This window comes from Amblyomma maculatum, chromosome 6, assembly GCF_055883805.1.
Source record: "Amblyomma maculatum isolate TAMU_Amacu chromosome 6, ASM5588380v1, whole genome shotgun sequence".
Lineage (NCBI taxonomy): Eukaryota > Metazoa > Arthropoda > Arachnida > Ixodida > Ixodidae > Amblyomma > Amblyomma maculatum.
This window is the reverse complement of record NC_139349.1, coordinates 36,510,082-36,530,472: the sequence shown is the minus strand read 5'-3', so window position 1 is coordinate 36,530,472 and position 20,391 is coordinate 36,510,082. Positions and strand designations below refer to the sequence as shown.

Here is a 20,391-nt window from a genome sequence, read left to right as displayed (position 1 = left end):
GGATGCGCCGCAGTGCGAGATGGGAATTTCGCTCCTCAAGACACCTATATCTACCTATAAACATCATTTTACTTGTGTTTAATGTTCACATGATTGATAGCATGATACTCAACATGCTACTGACAAAATCATTGTCCCTGACGCCCAGCCGTGGAGCAATGTGGTCACTGGGCACTGCTGCAATAAAGTAGGACTTGAATGTTGTCACCGATTAGCTCCGAATTAAATGTCTTCATCATCAGCCTGACTATATACTCACTGCAGGGCGAAGGTCTCTCCGATATTACTCGAAAATTAACCCGGTCCTGTACTAGCTGTATATTTCACTTCACTCATGCGAACTCCTTCACCTCATCCGCCCACCTAACTTTCTGCCAACCCCTGCTAAGCTTTCCTTCCCTTGGAATCCAGTTTGTTACCCTCAGCGACCATCGGTTATCCTCTATTCGCGCTACACGCCCTGCCTATTCCCATTTTGTCTTCTTGATTTCCACTAGAATGTCAGTAACTTGAGTTACTCTGGTGTTTGATTTCTCTGGCCGGCTTTGAACGCTTGCTATCGCTTAGCTTTACACCTACCATTTTAGGTTCCATAGCTCTGTGCGTTGTCCTCAACTTAAGTATAACCCGTTTCGTTAGCCTCCGTTATCCTTTTAGTTAGGACTAATGTAACCAGACAGTAGTCATAGGTTGTGTATATGACAAGCTGCTCTCGATTACAAGGGCTACATTCTTAGGAACCTTGCAGAGTATACCAGCACTGGCTAATATTATAAAAGCTGTGGCGAAGCTATGCTAGGCTATGCTACGCTATGCTACGCTATGCTACGCTATGCTACGCTATGCTACGCTATGCTACGCTATGCCACAGTGCCATCTAACCGGACTAGAGAAAAATGGAAAAGTTTGGGAGCATATGGGCTCCTAATTGCTGTGATCGTCCCGGCACGTTTCACGCTTACTCTGCTCATCGAGAGTTTTCCATCCAGAAAGCACGTTTTTGGCGACCAGAGACACTGTAGATGAATCGCTTACGGCTGCCGCATCACATGCAGTCGGGCTTGTTTGCTTTAAATGTAGCTTGAAATTTCTGTTTGAGAAGTATACATGCGTAGCTTGGCTGGTTGTCTGTGTATCATGAAGCGACTAACCTACCGCATGAACACAGTTAGGTTCACAAAATATATATATATATATATATATATATATATATATATATATATATATATATATATATATATATATATATATATATATATATATATATATATATATATATATATATATATATATATATACGGACATGTGTACGGCACAAATAATTTCGTATGGACTGGCGTTTTGGGACGGACGATATACGCCATCACAATGCCGACTAAGTTCTGATTTGTCGATTTGTTATAACGAGGCTTGCTTTGACGACTGCGGACGGACCACATGTTTGTTCTTCGGCGTGCACTGGTTTCGAATATTCGCTGCATTGCAAACATTTAACGGTATAATACCCAGAAATGTGCCGCAACAAACACAAACACATGCGAAGAGACACAACATACGCGCACACTACCAACTGTAATATGGATCTGAACACACACTTCCTCTTCACCACTCCCCTTCTTATTATGCAGCACCAACTAGCCCCTCAAGCTGTCATTTTGATTTAACGGCGTGCACGGTGACTTCACGTGAGGGCGGCAGTTCAAAGGAAAAGCCTATGGTTGATAAACCCTTTAATATCTCTCTGTCATTTGGTACACACAGCCCACGTACGCGCATCACAAGACCGCGTATCAGAGCTGCTTCGCTCTTAATACGTGTCTCTGACGGCCGATATCTTTACTGGTTCAGTGGTTCCGGCACGAGCGTCCGACATAAACGCATCGAACCAGATGCGAAGCTTTTTAGTCATGAAATGCAAGTTAAATAGGTTTTACGCGTGCGTATAACTTTATTCTTGTCCATCGCACCGTGTTTAGGGCACATATTGCTCTCCGAACAGTTCGCCGTGCCTTTATTCAGATGCATCGGTGTTCTTCCCTCATTGCACTCACTATGCACCGAGTGCAGTGTTTCTAGCTTTAAGGTGCACTAGTACAACTACACCCGTGTTGTCCTGCGGTGATGTCCAAAGGTTCAGCTGCGTGCACTGCTTTTCCGGTTCGACGATGTTCACTCCATCTGGTATACACATATAACCGATGGTTTTGCTATACATGTGCGTGCTTCGCCCATCGATGCTGTCCCGTTCACGTGCCGTGGTCTCCTATAGTGCAACAGTAGATGTCGCTGAGGAGGCGCGACGGACAGCGCGCACTCTGGTGGTGAGCACTACAAAACCATGTTGCGCTGACAGTTCGTTTTGCTGCTGGACAGTGGCTTGGGTGACTGCATGCACTGACGAAGACTTTATAGCATTGTCTGCCAGGAGTCGCTAGTCTTGTCTCTTCTGGCGAGGTTCACACACGCTTCATACTGGCTCAGGAGCGCTGAATGCTGTTCCCTGGGACGGCGCCAGCCGCCCGGGTAGTCTTGTTGGTGTCAATCCGATTGGGATGCCTGGTACGGGAGTCGCCAGCGCTCTGCGTTGAAATAAAGCAGAGCATAAAGATTAACAATATATCGCTGGCACACTGTCTAAAGTGTTCTCAACGATATTCGTAATTTAGACAAGAAAAGATGCAATCTGTAGATAAAGATGCGTAAAAATAAGCGCTTTAACATATCTGGCTACCGGTATGAATAAACATGCTTTATATATGACAGAACATGCATGCAGAAAAAGGCTGAAACTCTGATCAAGCTACACAACATTGTGTTTGTCCTGCTGACAGCTTGTTGATATACTTATTTAAAGCGTGGTTTTGACAATGTAGGCATCGCAGACTAGGTTGCGTAGCATTCAGTTTGTGAGCAGTCACAATACATTGACCCGATATTCATCACGGACGAATAGCTAATATGCCACGAACAGAAAAATTCAACAGCTCTCGACAATGGCATCGTGGGAAAAGCTTCTACAAGCGCATAGCCGCGGAACAAATGAAGTAAATAACTACTGGCTTCCAGCCAAACATTTCGACATGTTTAGACAATTCCAGCCGTTCACGTTGATACACATAGCCGTTCACATTGATTGATTGATAAAGGTTATACTATCACGTACAATACCAAGGCCTTATATACTACCTATACCAATATCTGGTGAATAAGCTTTTCACAGGTCAGAGGACTGTGTCGCTTCTATTTTGTGATTTAACAGATACGCGTGCTCTGCCTGGATAGGATGCCGCATAAGGCTCAATTCGCACACCAGGGGCATCACAGAACACGTTTTAAGCTAGCTAGCCAACCCAAGTTACTGCGCAGATGCGGCACTGACTAAAGGCGAACTGACATCAGCTCGTCATCTGTTCGGCGCATTTAAAAGCAGGACATCGAAGAGCGTACACGTCTGCCGAGTACGCTCCCTTGGCGTGGTGTGAGCGGTGTGTGTTAAAGCAACTGGGCCTGTACACTGCGGGCAAGAAACCCCTTCCTTGTCTCTTTTTCCGCGCCGGCGGCGTCGCCTACACGCGCCACTGGAGCGGGCGCACCATTTGCATGCGTCGGCGCACCCCTTGAGTCCTCCCATTTCGGATCGGCGCCGTAATTGAGCCTTCGGCGCCGGATGACGCCCGCATGTCTTCCCGGTGTTGGGAGACGATGACACCCTGCCGGGCAGGCGCCGCGTCTGCCAGAATGGCGCCCTATCACGCCCACCCGGCCGGCGCCGCCAACACTGTGTGTGTGTCTTCTCTGAGGAGCACATCTCTCGAAGAGTGCACATAAGAACGCTGTACGCGCAATCAGAACTGATGTGGCCTCTCCGTTGTCTACGAGGAAGAGAAAGGGTTCTTTTTAGAACGTGTATTTGTCGGGTTTCTCTCTTATCGAACACCACTGTATAAACAGAAATCAGACGGGACATGGAGCGAACAAATTTTAATAAAAAGTGTGCCGGCTTCTGCACACTGCGCCTTTTTTGTGTATGGCACTGTGCCTGAAGTTGTGCAGTCAAGCCATGTACAACGGTTTTGTTTCCGGAGGTATACTCTCCATCGCCGTAGCATTACGGAACAAAGCCTTGGCGAAGAAATTTAAATGCTTCAGAACCAAGCCGTATTGCCTGAGCTGTTCTCATTCCTAGTATGATTCGCATATTAAAAATTTGGCTGCATTTATTAATTGCAGGCCACACGCGACGCAAGAAAGGAGATGAAATGATTGTTTTAATATGGCGTTCCATTTATTTTGACTACTGATCTATCATAAGGCACCATGCAAGCTCGTCACAACGCGCCAGAATCAGGTGCTGCGACAAGAGGAGTCGGGAAGTGACAGAGCAGCACTGCTCTTGACTGTATATGGTGTAAACGCTCATGCGCATGACTTCAGTCGGAGCCACTCGAGCACCGTATGCGAGTCCAAGCAGGTACTACCGGATGTTACTTTGTTCACGTAGTAGCTGCACATGCAGTAGAGTTGCTACCGGGTATATCGAAGTCGAAGGGGATTGCGAATAGTTCGACATATCGATAATTCGGTGTATGCATACCACGCCGTCAGGTAAGCCTCTCTTTAGAAATCTAAATACGGTGCACTCAGGTTAGTGCTGCGCTTCTATAGCAGCAACGCGCTGTTAGTGAGCGTGTACGTCAGCCATCCGATCGCCACAGGTACGGCAGCGACCCGCAAGGCGCAGGCGGCGCACCGCAACCGAAACGTCGCCCCCCTCCCCCCCCCCCCCCTCCCTCCCAAGCGTCGAATGAGGGACTACACTGGACGCACATTCGTTTGCTGCTCTTTGGCGCGAACTCGCGCACCGAAGATGCGACAGAGCAGACATAAGCTCGGAGTTTGCACTGCCCGCATGTCTTGCCGCACGGCACAAATGCGCTTATAGTTGGGACTCGCACGAGAGCTAGGGACGTCCCCCTGAGAAAGGCAACCGCAGATCATGTCTAATTTGGTAGTGGTACCTGTAAACAAAATAATAAGTCAATTGAAATCATTGCAGAATTTATTTCCGCGTCGCCTTCAGCAGCGAAGCAGGCCACCCTAGAGCCGCCTCAAGCATTCGGTTAGCCTTCACCGCATAACAACTGTGCACCGAACTCTGGCTTCCCGGCGTGACAGCAGTGTTGCGATGAAAAAAAAAAAAAAAAAAAAAAAAAAAAAAAAAAGCCTGCCAGGCTGAAGACTATTTTCAAGCAGACCAGGCGATCTCGTCGCCCAGCGAGTTTACCGCGTTAGCGCAGTCAGCAGGTGTTAATGGCCGCGTATATGCAACCCGCCGCCATGCGCGGAAAGTGATCTTAAGAGAGCTGTTAGGAGAAGCTCCCTTCGCCGTGGCAGGCCATGCAGTTCGATATATCAAATGTCCGTTCAACGGTAGTGCGGCAAACGCGAACGTTGCTATACTTCAGCTATACAGTCTGTGCGTCGGTTAAAAAGGTGTGGAGATATGCTGGAGTGCTTCGAGGACCGACGAATGCAGAAGGAACTTGGTGTTGGATGATACGGACGTCAATGTAAAAGGTGATGAGAGAAAACAGCGGCTAATAAGCCGCTTCGTCATTTTCATCACTAGATGTGACTTTTGTGGTGCCCATGCGCAGGGAAAGAAACTTGGTGGACCTATACGCACGAGAAACCAAAGGAAGAATTGTTGTGACGTCACCGCAGCCCGCTCGCGAAATTGATAAGGGCTGGCGGCACATGTGTTTAACTTGTTAACTTTTTCAAGCTTGTAAAAGCTCGAACCCCCCCCCCCTCCCCCTCCTCCTCCTTCCAGGTGGGCCCAAACCCAGTTTCGAAAATTGCAGCCTGCAAAGGTGGTTCATGTTTGTCTTGGTGGTTGTTACAATGGTTGGTTGGCGGTAATGAGCAGAATATTTTGCTGTTGTTTTTGTTTCTCTGTTTTGATGCTATACCTAATATATTTAAGTTAATGTTCTTGTTGTAATTGTTGTTGACGATTGCATTGTGTTCTTTACAATTGTATCACCCCCCCCCCCTCCACCTCTATGTAATACCCTCCTTTGGAGGGCCTTTATGGGGTAACCTGAATAAATATAAATAAATAAAGGTGCGGTTGCGTGTCATTGAAGAGCGGTGCTCCATTTATGCGAGCCAGTTGGAAATATTGCTCCCTTTAGCTTCGTGATATTATCAGAAGCTTGAAAGCGCCTATTTGGTTGTATATTCGTGGCTCTCATGTGACGTGTTCTACATTACATTGCGTTTATTTACCTCTGAAAAGCAATCATAAGCGATTCTTACAAAATCATTTCACCTGGGCGGAAAAAAAGTAGGAAGCTTCGGTTTGTAAACGGGCATCCACTGTTGCCGTTCTTCCGATCCGTCACTGAAGCAAGCATCACCTTGCGTGTTCCACTCTCTTCCAATCAACATAAAGGCCGCTTTCCTTTCCTTGCTCGGCTCGCAGCCCGCGCTAACAATCAAGCTGACAACAGCTGCTGCATGCAAGACGCCCGGCCACCTCGCAAGGTTTCCTCCAGAGAAAAAAAAAAAGACTATAGTGACCGCGGTACCACCTCTGCTTGTCTTGCTAGCCTCCTCTTCTCGGCCGTCCACTTCTCGCCCGAGGTGGCAAAAGCTTTATTAGCGAGCGAGGGAGCTCAATTGGACAGCGACGGCTCGCAAAGTGCGATTACGGGCTGGCGGCCCCCTCCCCTCCCTCCGGCCATGGCGAAGATGGACCTCTGCCGACAGCGGCGTCGGCAGCCAAGGGTCCTTGAGGAGTCGCCCGCGGCGCCCGATGGCCGTTCAACCCGGCAATTACAGACACTGTATAACGACCTGCCGACAGATGGTCACCCCCACGGCGCAGGAGGGCGGCGAAGTCCACGAGGGGAAGGACGGGATGGAAGAGAGGAAGCCACTTTTAGGCGCTTTGAGGTGGAATCGACGCGCTCGGCACTGCTGCCGCTGCAGCAGCGCAGAGGAATCTCGCGCTCTAAGAAGCGCGCTGCCACCGGTAGCCGCCACCGCTACTACCACCTCCTGCGGGCGCCGAGCACCTCCTGCTCTCTGCTTTCGCGGCTTCCGTTCCCACTTTGCCTCCAGGGGCCGGAGGTGTAACCTGACTCTCTCGCGGCGACGAAGCGACGCACATTAGCGCAGAGATAACAAGGTGCCGAGAGCCGCCGCCTGCTCGCTCTCTCACCCTCCTCTATCTCTGTGCGCACGGGGCGGGCGCGGTAGGTCCGATTTGTCCGGCACGCCAGCTGATTAGCGACGTCGGCTCCTGGCAGGGAGGAGGCGGACTGCGCATACTACGTCGCCGCCATTCCACTAATCCTTTGTAGAAGAGCCAGAGAAGAGGAGGTGTTGAGACGGCGCAAACCGGCAGTTACATATGCCAACACTTCGTTTCCTCCTTTGGGCTGCTTTGTGTCCCTGTTTACTGCGACGTTTTTCTGGGCCGTATTCTTCCTCCTGTTCCCTCGCTGTGTGTGCGAGTGTCTCGTTTCTTTTGCGCTGATTAACGGGCTGCAACAACAACCAAAAAGGAGAGCGCCTCTCCACTCGCCCGTGTGAGCAGTAGAATGGGGCGCTGAGTCCCTTGTGCTGTGCACCTGTCCCCCGAATGAACGCGGAGAGAACGTACGCTCAAGGCAAGTAGCATCTCTCGGGGCTTTGCTTTCTTTTGTCAGCCGTTGTCGTGACCTCCGTGTGGGCTTGGAGGACGACAAACAGCGAATTATAGGAGGACTCCTGTATTCCGCGCAGCAGTGCAATTTGACGGCCGCGGAGCCATTGCGCTCTGGTCGAAGGCTGATTTCAGGCTGGACGGAGGAAGCTTTCAATGCGCGTAATTACGCCCGGACAATTTAGGCCGATGGACCATTGGTCGCCGTGATGCTGCGCACACCAAAACAAACAAATCTGTGGAAACACTACCACTGATGGCCGCAGCGGTAGTTGAGGACTCACGGCAGTGTTTGTGCAGGTTTTCAGCAAAAATGTGGCAGCGACGGTTGTCAGTGCTTTGTGATTATCTAAAGAGCAGAACGTCCTCTTGCACAGGCGCCACGTATATAGCAAAGCACACATTCCCATCTCCTCGCTAGCCATGTGGATGAATTTATGCTGAGGCGGACGCTTCTCTAAACACAGTTATTGTTAACGAATGCCTAGCATACTATACATTACTCTAGAAAAAGAAAGCAAATTCGCGGCCATCTTGAACAGTAGCCTCCTTCCTTTCCGATTTGTGGTGGACACAGATGTCTGCATGCATATGTTGCTATTTCGTTGAAGTCTATATCTCTCCTTACATGGCTTGGAGCATGAACGGGATCCGCATTTTCCCCGCATCACCTGATGGAAAATGAATTAGGCTTCAGAAAACCTACAGCCGCATCTTTACTTTCCACGTACAGGGACACAGCTGACGTCGCAGTATATGCCCGAGTGATGGACGTATTACGTGTCAAAAGAAACCTGTAATCTGTCAGCCTCCCATTTGGAGGGCTTCCAAATAGTTTGGCCAACTGGAGTCTGACATGTATCTGGAACATCAACATATGGCTGTATCTAGATTGCACCGCCGTCCAAATGTATATGGTCGGCCCGATGACCGTAACAGATTATTCTTTATCTGCTGATCGCGTTACTGGTCAAGATATTGTTGCTGATATTGTTGCTGGTCAAGGCCCGCTGGCCTTCTACAACCTCTTCCTTGTCCCGCCACGCCATTCGACGTAGTCGGCATCGACTTATATGGTCCCCTACCTCTCTCCGATGGGGGTAACCATTGGATTATAACGGCTGTCGACCACCTCACACGCTACGCTGAGACAGCACCTGTACCGACTGGTTCCGCTGAAGAAGAAGCAAATTTCTTTTTGCGATCAATTGTATTGCGTCATGGCGCTCCTCGGGTGCTCCTAAGTGACCGCGCGGTACAGCCTTCTTATCGAAAGTCGTTGCCGAAGTTCTTCACGCGTCATCCACCCTTCATAAGACAACCTCAAGCTACCATCCCCAGACTAACGGTCTCACTGAACGATTGCATATATCCATGTACATCACACCAGATCATCGAAATTGGGATACTGTTCTACCATTCGTCACATTCGCCTATAATACAGCAGTACAGCGAACTACCGGTTACTCTACATTTTTCCTTGTTTATGGCCGTCCTCCCACTACAATTCTCGACGCTTCCTTCTTCTCTACGCCCGACTACTCCACATCAGTACCTGCCCATTTTTTATCTCGTGTGGCCAGATGCCGTCATCTTACCCGCCTCAACACGGCAGCGTGCCAGGAAGACCGCAAGACTCGCTATGATTCTACACATCGAGTGGTCTCTTTTCGTCCTGGTGACGAAGTACTGCTTTATACACCATTGCGCACCCCTGGCCTTAGTGACAAATTCCACCACCGCTACGTAGGTCCCTATGAGGTCATAAGCCAAACTTCCCCAGTGAACTACAAAGTGACGCCTGTTAATCCCCCAGCTGATCGACGCCACCGTGGAACTGAAATTGTTCATGTGTCTCGCTTGAAACCATTTGTGCGCCGCGATGCATCGGTTAGTCAGGAGCGGCCAGGCTGGCCGCTTCCGACCCCCCGGGCAGATTGTGTGAGCCTTCTGTGGACGTTCTTTAATTTGTGCATGCCATCATCTTCCTTTCATTTGTACATACCATCATCATCGTCCCGCGGCGCCGGGTCCGGCACGCGCCTGGGCTTTGTCATCGGAGTAAAACGCCAGACACGGCATCCCTTGCCTTGCCGTCTCGACCTTGCCGTCTCGACCTGGCCTTCTTCCACAATATATATATCGGTTGTAATGGCTAACGGCATTAACACTTCCTTGTAATTAGACACCCTTTTTCTCTTTCCTTCTGGATAAATGTTCTATTAGAGCACTGGTGGTCGTTTATTCAACAACAGAAATCACTTGTAAGAAAGTTGGTGTAATATATCCCTCCTCTATATTATTTTCCGCAGTTTAAATATTGGCACCGCTTTCGCTCCGTGAATCCCGTGAATGCTCTCTATATACCTACTATGTCTCAACTTCATAGCAGCTTCAAACGACCCCCGCCACCCTGCGCGCTGCCCTAACAGCAAAACCGAGGAGCAGTCGTGTCTAATAGGCAAGACACAAGCTGCTCGGGACCTCCCGAACGGTGCCTTTCTCAAAGAGTTTTCTCCAAGGTGGTCTTTTTATGCAATTTGAGGCTTCCTCAGTGGTGTGCAAGGGTGCTACGGACGCGCGAATTTTTATGTAACTCTTAATTTGCCACGAGGGCGCCCCTTTCACGTCACGCACCGTTCTATGGTCAGTCGGTCCCTTCCATTCCTTGAAGTTGCGTGTACGCCCTGTATACAATGTCGCAAACAGATTTGAAGACTCTCTCAACTTCCCCTTTGTTACCATTTCATTAATCACCTTTCCTCCACGGCTATTGTCCTGGCTGAGAGCAAACGCAAGAAACTATAGTAAACAGCAGGGTACAGGGAAGAAGAAAAGGCAGGAGAATAAACAACGTCGGACAATGGGCGAGCCATGTGCGCAAAGGCGACATACCGCAAACGCTGTAGCATTATAAAGCTAGCTTGCTAGAGCGTCCCTTGAACAAACTTTGTTCCTTGTTCGATGATTCATGTTATTAAAATTTTGGGCGTCTTCTGGACAAAAGAAAGTCCGCTGTAGCTCGTTGCAGGTGAGGAAAAGAAGTCAGTTGCGTGAGTTTTTCAGCCAAGCTCATCATTTGCAAATTGTTGCATACACCACGCTTTGTTCGTCGCAAGGCGGATGCTGTTTGCCTGTTTGCCGCTCTTACTGGACGGACACATATACGGGTGCTATGAAAGATATGTGCGTATACGAATAACCAATTCTTACCCTACAAGAAGCGTTTCATGAAACAATGTGCACGCAGTTCCACAATCCGCGCCGAGGTACATATACCGATATGAAAGCACACGCTTCGTAAAATACATGCATCGCGTATACCGAACAGTGTGATACCGTATGGAGACCTCAGTGTCGGCAAAAATGAACGTATAGCCTTCAGGGTATTTCACTCGTGGCATTTCTTTCTGTCCGCATCTCCAGTCGCACACGCGAAACCACGGAGCATGTTAATGCCAAAGAGGCCTTACATTGCTACCAGCTCGTGTTTCATCGTCGTATTCAGATAGACCTTCTTCGCAAATGGGACTGCCGCCGCGGGTAACAAGAGCCTACTAAACGCGCGAGCTCGCAGGAGCATGATGAATGCGAGCACGCAAAACGACCCCAGCAGCTGCAGGCTCCGTTTCCCTCTTTGATGCAATAGCAAGACCACCATACCATACCTCAAGGAGGTTAAGGCAAGCGAGGAAGGGGAAAAGAATGAACAAAAAATAGCAGGGGGGGAGGGGGGGGGGGGGGCAGCGATCAACGAAAATGGACGTTGTGCAAAACGCGCACGTCGAGGCGCGGCCTTTTGCGAAGAAGAAAGACAAGCCGCCTCCGCCGCCGCCAAGGCACAACAACATTCGCGGTGCCCGTTCACGCGCGCGGCGTGTCTGCTGGCTCGCTCTAGTCTCAACGATCAACCGGCGTGCCCTGTGTCTTATCAGGCGAGCCGATCAGGCATAACCGCCGCCAGTGCACGACGCTCAATGACCGCCAGCATCCACGGGCAGTTCGGAGACTGCAGATCCGGAGAGATTTGTAATGACAACCGTTGGGGTTGGCCCACCATGCCGTGTGGCCCGCGGGACTTAGTAATGGAAGGCGAAGAGCACGCATCTATAAGGAAGAGGAGGAAGGCGCGGATGAGGTGAGGTTCGTGCTTGCAGGTGTCCGCTTTCTCGCACCCTCCCTAAATTTCGTGTCTTATAGGGTGGATGTAAGTAGGTATCGTGCGATTTGGCCCCGCATTACATGCGAGGCACGCGGAGGCGCGTTGGTCGGCGTGCCTGCCAGTGAAAGAAGTGAGACGGCGGCAACACCTCTGATGCGCCGCGTCGGCTCATGGTGTGCGGGACAAAGCAACCGAGCAAGAAGAGCTGCTGCGGTCTAGCATGTGTAAATGTGCCATGGCCAGGTGCAGCGTCACCCCAAAGGCACGAGAGGAATAAATTGGTGCGCCTACGCCGCGGTTCTTCCCCGCCGTAAACTGAGTGCATATCCGCTCTTCGTGTTGCTTTCCTCCAAGCATGTGAAGGCGTGTGTCTATCTATTGGGGCACAGCCCTGTGCTGGATCTTTGGCCGGATGGCCAAAGAACGGTGGGTACAGCTGACCCTATAGTTATATAGGGGGTTTCTCGCGTTTTCCGCGATTAATCTACACTATGTCCAGCTTACGCACTTCTCCTCTCTGCACCATGACTGGGCATGGCTGGACAGATAAATTCAAATATTTACCTTCTTGTGCTGCAGGACTGAATAATTATGCGTAAGAGACGCGTAAAAAAGTGAAACACATTCATTCCATATTCAACCATTGCGAGCTGCGAAAATTCATTATTACATCAACTTTTGGCTTTCACTTTTTCTGTTCGTATTCTTTTCCAGCCATGTAGTCTCTCGGAGATAATTCACAGTCCACAACCCAGCTCCCACTCTGCGCCTTGCCTCATAAATTCGTGGAGGTGGCGCTTGCCGATGAGGAGCCCTGCCTACGGCGCTCTTGCGTTTCATTCCGCAAGCGCAGAGTGCGAACTATGCAACCAGTGCTCCGTCTTCCACGGAGCGCTCGCGGATCACCATAATGACGACAAGACAATGGGTCTGTCTCCGAGACATGTGGCTTGTGCTGTGCATGGCTCAGTGTGCAAGTGCAGCTCTTAGCCGTCGCGGATACCTTTTCAGGCCCGATTCCAACATCCACTCCAGCGTCAAATACCAACATCCACTCCAGCGAACGCCGCCTTAAATTCCGCCTGTGGCTGCCTCTGCAAGAGTCATTCAGTTATACCGAGTGAGAGTGACATGGTTCAGCCATCCACGCGGCGTCAGGCTCTGCATGCGTACGGCGGCTACACTAAATTTTGTGCGAGTTTGTTACGGTGCCCAAATACTTTCTTGGGCTTGGCGCGGCGGATCCGCCTGCGCCGCAGCTCGCAGGCATAACGCTTGCTTGTTCATGAATAAAGAGCCGATTTTTAACTTCCCACGATACTTTGCGGATCATACAGGGTCAAGTATTTATACGATGGTTATCCGCGCATTCGAAGTGAGTTATATATAGGAAGAAATCGTACGGAGTTTTAAAATGAGAGTAAAATAAAAACGAGCCAGAAACTCATGCATGCAGGATTTCTAGTATATGATTACGCAAAAATAAATGCTGCCCAATTGCTTTGTGTCAGAATGCCCTGGAGCCGACTCAGTCCTCCAGCACGTTTAAGTCCTCTCAGTCAATCAAGCAGAGCTTTTCACCGGACGCAAAGTGTGACAAAAATACACAAATGAAATACTTTTACTTTGGATTCCGATTCTCTTCATTTTATTTCCGACATCATTCCGCCAACATAATGTCAGCTATATATTCTGAATCCAGATCGAAATGTTGCCCACGCGTACCGATTCCATACCAACAAGAATATATTTAATTGCGAAAAGGAAATTTCGAGATGTCGAGCTGAGTTGTATCTCTCATTTTAACAATAACCTTCTCTTGTTGAGCGTGATAAAGTCCAGGCCCACATATTGCAACACGTAAATCGGCTTGCATATATTTTCTCTTCACTATACTCTTTCTATAATAAGTAACTCGACTATGGTATAAGTCCCCGCCTACTCATTTATCTTCGTGTTTTCCGGTTTTTCTGTTTGTTTGTTTTTTGTTTTGTTTTTTGTAGACAGCCATAATGATTAGAGACGTGGTACTCGTTTTTCTTATCGACATGCAACCCAGGCATTTTCACCTTTTCGCGGAGTAATTGTTTACCATTTCATCCCGTAAGCCCAATAGTTAAAGCTCCTCAAGTTGAAACTCCTTTGGCACTGAAGTACTTTCGCTACTCTTTACTCCATAAGAACATCGCGGAATGTCCAAGCGAATCATTCAGGTTGTACATATAATAATAGCTTATATATTTCTATAATATTAAGGTTTTTTCATGGGGTCCTTTCAAGAGCTTCTGCCGCACAATTCATACACGTTTGACATAGTGATTGATTCTTGGGATTGTTTAAAAGGCACTCATTAAGTAAAGAGACATCTTTCAAATACACATTCCCCTGATAAGGCCTTACCGGCTCATAAAGAATTCGCTCTCCGCTTTCTCAAATGAGCGTCATTGCGAGAACATAAGCTAACGGTTTGCAGACACAATGAAATGCGAAATACTTTTTAAGTTGCGTGTTATTTGAGTTATATAGTGGAGCTAAGACTCAGCTTTGTAGAGAAAAACTCGTGGTTCGTCATTTGACAGCCCAATACACAATGTGCTCGAAATCGTCACTTATTCGCACGACATATATTGTCACTATGCGTACACAGGCATATATATATATATATATAGTGACTTAGTGCGCGCAATTCGGCGCTCTTTATTGGAAGCGTTTTCACGCTGATCAAGTGCGTCATCGGCAAGTAAGTGCGAAACGCCAAGGCGTCAGGCGCATGACACGAAGGCATCGCGATAAAAGGCGTGTCTGTACCGTCGTCGCCTGCGTTAAATCTTGCATATGCGCATTTACCTCCCCGGTGTTCTTGTAACGTTGACCATAAAGCGCCGCACGCCCTTTTGTAACGTGTCTAAAGGTGAAGTGATGCTTAACTTGGCCACGAATCAGAGTTGTGTTTGCCAGTTAGGCAGTGCCGCGAACACCTGACGTCATCAGGATAATAGACGCACTCTGCTTGTCAACCATGGCTGCTTTTATATGACCTCAAATAGACAGTCTAGGTGGCTGCTGAACGGAAATAAAATAAATTGACACCGACGATCACGATACTTGGTCATGTAAAACTAGCTCTTTAGCCTACGTCAGAGAAAATCTTCGTCGTTAACGTCGTGAGTGTGAAACATGCATCTGTTCTTTAACGGTACATCCGCGCATGCAGTTCACAGGGCTTCCGGTTCAGCCGCGTCACCTAACGACCAACTGGTGAAATTTTCCGCTGGCGAATTGTATGTATATATTGTATATATTGCGACTCCCACGTCTTTCGATAAAATGAGCAGATGTGTCCAGCGCCCCTGTCTGGTCAGTTGAAACTGGGATAGGATGGCCTCCCCAACTAGCTGCCCTCTGGTTACGTCGCAAAGTCATAGCTTTACCTTTCGCAGTATAAACCAGTGCAGCGTTACTATGGGTCCCGTTCGCAACGCCCATTCACTATAGATCCACCTTTAGTCAGCTTCTACCAAATAGCTTTCGTGGCATATCATATTTGCAATAAAACGGCCCCGGAGCTTTTCTCTATTGGCTCACCAGAGTCGAGCCCTTGTGATAGCTGCGCGAGTTTTAATTTGGATAAAACCAGTGCATGACTAGCCCCGCGGCTATCGGTCCAGATATTCTTTATGTATTTCGTTGCATACAAATAAAGATCGCTTTAACTGATCCATTGATTGATTGATTGTTTGATGACTAACAAATTTGTCGTTTGTACCCTATCTCATGTATCTTTGAAGTGTGTTTGATTGTTGGTGAAGTGATATATCGGGATATGCTAAAGTCAGACAATAACAAGTTGTCGTGGCCGACGGGCCCGGTCGAAGGTCCTGGGTTCGCATCTCTACCTAAACTTACCATGATTAATTTCCAGCTCAATCACTTTCCTTTTGTTAGAAGAACCTCTATTTGCGCCAATCAGAACATTTTGACCTCTTCCTGAATTACATTGACGACAGAAATATAGTGCCGAGTTCTCAGGGCATCACGCTGCAATACATGCATACTCTCCGTGGTTTTCTCACATCATTGACTTCATAAGCGTGATTCCATGGCAAGCGATTTCCAACACAGACAGCCAACCGTGGGCTATTCTCGAGGGAGCAGCTTCCAGAAGCTGGCGTTGTTTATTCCAGGTGTGCAGCCGATAAATTTATTAGAAATAGGTGTACACTATGTATACACCAGCCAACACTGTCCGTTTCCTCCACTAACGTCTTGCTCTTAGGGTCAAGACGTATGGTGAAGGAGACAGTCATCAGGTCATCAGTTTACAGACTATTAACACGTATTCACTCTATTTGCACTTGTCAATAGAAAGAAGATAACTAGCCGCCTCCGTTTCCAATATGTATATATATATATATATATATATATATATATATATATATATATATATATATATATATATATATATATATATATATATATATATATATATATATATATATAAGACGCTGCGAAAGACAGCAGCACAAGAGGCTGTGAAAGCATGACAGGACGGGCTGCAATTTTCGTGTAGTTATACTTTCGTTGCATGATCTGCTTTGCTTTACCATTGTAGTATAAATGGCATCTGGTGATTACTGTTGCCGTGGTGATCACTGTTACAGCGCAGGTAGTTAACAGTCAACGCAGACACAATAGAAGAGGTTTCACCCTTCCTGTAGTCCCTTCTTAACCAGTTGTAGCTATAGTAGCATATTGAATTGTGCAGTATTGATTCAATGTCCACAAAATGGAACAAGTTGCGCCCTGACCTGTAGCCTCCTAATTGCTGACCGTCTTCGTGATTATACTCACCCAGGTAACTACAGCTTTCAGGAGTAAATACATTTCGACATATATTCATTGCCGAAAACCTTTTGTGTGTGTGCGTGCGTGCGTGCGTGCGTGCGTGTGTGTGTGTGTGTGTGTGTGTGTGTGTGTGTGTGTGTGTGTGTGTGTGTGTGTGTGTGTGTGTGTGTGTGTGTGTGTGTGTGTGTGTGTGTGTGTGTGTGTGTGTGTGTGTGTGTGTGTGTGTGTGTGTGTGTGTGTGTGTGTGTGTGTGTGTGTGTGTGTGTGTGTGTGTGTGTGTGTGTGTGTGTGTGTGTGTGTGTGTGTGTGTGTGTGTGTGTGTGTGTGTGTGTGTGTGTGTGTGTGTGTGTGTGTGTGTGTGTGTGTGTGTGTGTGTGTGTGTGTGTGTGTGTGTGTGTGTGTGTGTGTGTGTGTGTGTGTGTGTGTGTGTGTGTGTTTGTGTGTGTGAAAACATTAAGCACTGAAGAAGAGCTATAGCTGTGAGGAGTCCCGCTAAAGGGGCTCACCGTGCGTCTCTTCAATGGCTGAACAAGGAGTTCTTACTTTACGCAAGTTTACACCTATAATTGAAGTTTGCGGTACTATACGAGTATACCAGAAACAAGTAATTGTAGTGATTGGACGGCAATATAGAGTCGATCTTAAACCAGGAGGAAGCCTGCTTCCTGCTTCTTTATGTCTTTGCGGCAAGGCAAATGGGTAAAGTATCGCGTATCCTTTAGAGAACAGTGGTCCTTGCCTGGCGAGGTTACTTCCTTAAACACTATAGCCTGCGTATGGGAGGATCCTTTACCGGGGAGCCAAACGGACGAGCTGCTAAACGCTCCCTAACCCGTTTAAGCCGATACGCTCTTGAGAATCCATCAAAGATGCGTATAGAGACAGAGAGAGGCAGAGCGCCGGTCGAGCGTCAAAAGGGGGCAACTCCGCGGTGGGAACCGCGCTGACTCCAAAGATAACGCGGTCGATTCTCGACTTCCGTTACCCGGTGCGCGAATGAGTCATCATCTGCGCCAACGACTCTGCCGTGGACCCCATCACTCAGCAAATGCTTTTACAAGTAGCCATTGAGCCGTTAGAGTGTGGAAATCAATACACCATCGGCTCGCTCGACGCGACGCCCATTTTCACACGGTGCAGCCGTTCCAAGTGGCAGCAACACAGGCGACGAAAGGCTATGCACGTAGTAGCACTGTGATGCGCTTTAGTGGCGGCTGCAGGCCTCCAGCGCGCGGTTCAGAGACGCGCAGCACAACTTCAGTTCATGGGAAAGCGGCCCTGGTCGCGCGTTTAGAGCATACGCGCGTGCGCGCGCGAAAGAAGCGAGGTGTTGCCTTCCTTCGTGGCCTGCTGCTGAGGCGCACACAATGGGCCATCAGGAGCCACAAGCGAAAGCCGCCAAGACACAGGCGCACTGCTGCGCGCACAGAGGGCAATGCCGGGGCGCAAATCGCGTCGCGCTGTATACAGACGCCGGGGCGGCGGCGGCACCAAACTAAAATGTTTCGCGCGCCGTGCCGGTAGGGGAGGTGGCTCGCTACCTCGTTGTCGGCTTCTAAATGGCCCGCGCTCTGCGTGTTCGCAACGAGCCGGGGGCGTCCACGCGTGACCGCCCGATTAGGCCTCGTAGCCTCGCCGTCGCGGCCGGCTTGCTGCCTGCGGCAGCTGCTTGTCCCTCGCCGCAGAAAGCCCGCGCAACTGTTGGGAATGCTCGCACAACGCCGCGACTCACGTCCGGAGCCTGAGAAGTTTGGTCCTCTGGAATCTCGCAAGCGCGGCTCTATATTAGTGAATACATTTTCCCGTGTGTATCGTGACATCTTGTCTCGTAGCCTCATAATGCATGCGTTTTTTTCGTGTCTATACTCCGTGCAAGCTGTCAAGCAGGGCTGTGCTGTGCGCACAAGCGTATGGAAGTTCTTTGAACATGACGTGTCAGTCTGAAGTGCCGCTTGACATGAGTCCGCTTCACAGTAAAGACACCATGTACTCGTGCTTCTTTTTCTTTCAGAGCGTTTAAATTATGGCCGTTAGCATGCCTCTTCAATACACCTCAGAGTGATACCTGTCAGTCAGAATCATGACAACAGTGCATATTTGAGCTTCCGGGTTCCAGGTTACACAGAAGTGGCGACAGAACACAGAGGATGACATGTGCGTCACTGATTGACAACCTGGAGATGCATAAGCGTGCCGGGTATAACGCTTCGAATTACCCGCTACTTCTTTTGTTTTGTACCGTTTCTATTGCGCAACAGTATCGCCATACCAGGTACTTCTCAACTATGAGGACTGACAGTACCGAAGCTACCACGCGGATGCAGTTTGATGTGTTCTCTCTCTGCAAAGAGCCGGGAATCGATGAAGCATGGCATATTTTCAGAAACGATCAGATGAGTACAGCGTCTTCGTTCGGTCACGACAGTAATCGAGGAAAATGGAGCAAGAACATTAATCTCTTCATAATTTACCATCAATGCATACACAAGTGCGCAGAAAGTAAATAGCCTTTCAGCGTACAGAAAAACGCCGTGAAAAAAGTATATATATAAGGAGGGGGAAAGAAATCAATACAGACACGCGGAAGGGAGGCGCGACCAAGGGGGGATTTCCATAAGCCTGGTCCGGTATTCAGCACCTTGACGAGGAGCCACTTGCAGAGCAAGCAGCGCACCCGCATCGTTGCCATGTCCGAGGAAGAGAGGGAACGGGTGCTCGAAACACCGAAAGCACCGAAACAGGACGCGAAAAAACAAAGAAGCAAAACAAAATGGAAGAAAAAGAAGGCCGCTCGGATCACGCCGCATCCCTGGCGGGTGATGGCCGGGCAACGAGGTGCCGCTTGCTCTCACAGGCAGCTCGTTGCCTTCGACAGCCCCGGGGCGACGAGCGCCGGTAATGGTTCGGGCGTGTTGTTGGCCCGAAAGCAAACAGGCGCCGACAGGCTCCGGAAAGAGAAACGGCCGCTGTCGGGCCGAGTGTTAAATGCCTCTCGGCCGCGCGGCCAAATTACAAGGCGCCCACCCCTGCAGCGCCCCCCTCCTCCTGCCTTCTCCGCACAGCCTGTTCGCACCGCCGCCGCCAACAAGGCGGCCGAATGTGTGCGCGTATATCGGCCGGCTTCGGACGTCCCATACGCGGACAGGCGCGCTGGTGAGCAGTGTACCTCGGTCATACGGCCACTAATCGGTCCGTGCCCTGTCCGTGCTGCGCGAACGCGCTATGTGAAACAACAAGACAGAAAAGATATTAACGCCACCTAGTATGTATATAGAGGCGCCTATGCGGTGTCGAAGCATGTACCGCGTCGAATGAGCGATCATGAAGCGAACGCTTGTAGTTGTAGACATGGGTAAAGGAAATCTGTGGCGGGCATATCCTGCCTTACTCGCGCCCCGTATTGCTTATACTACCGCCTATGCTAAGGCGCTAATGTGCTGAGCGGCCTGCGGGGTCGCCGCTGGTTTGCCAGTGCGCGCCACCCGGCTGGAGGAGAGAAGTAAACGATTACACGCCAACGCTGCCAAGGGTGCGATTTCGCGCATACGAATGTGCGTCTGCAAGTTGCCGCGGCCGACAAATTGGTATCCGTAGCCGCGCCACCTCGAGAATCCCGTGTTCCTCCCCCCACACTCACAGCCCACCACGCAAATGCAGGACGAACTTATTA

The 20,391-nt window shown here is 49.2% G+C and overlaps 1 protein-coding gene across 1 annotated transcript in view; it reads right to left on the bottom strand.

Moving 5' to 3' along the window:
* Positions 1 to 2,467: 2,467 nt before the first annotated feature.
* The window catches only part of LOC146185522 (uncharacterized), a 40,040-nt gene continuing 22,116 nt past the window's right edge, over positions 2,468 to 20,391 (bottom strand). The window contains exon 3 of the mRNA XM_084605546.1: positions 2,468 to 2,579. Coding sequence (XP_084461672.1) covers positions 2,468 to 2,579 — 112 coding nt within the window. The remainder of the gene's footprint in view (positions 2,580 to 20,391) is intronic.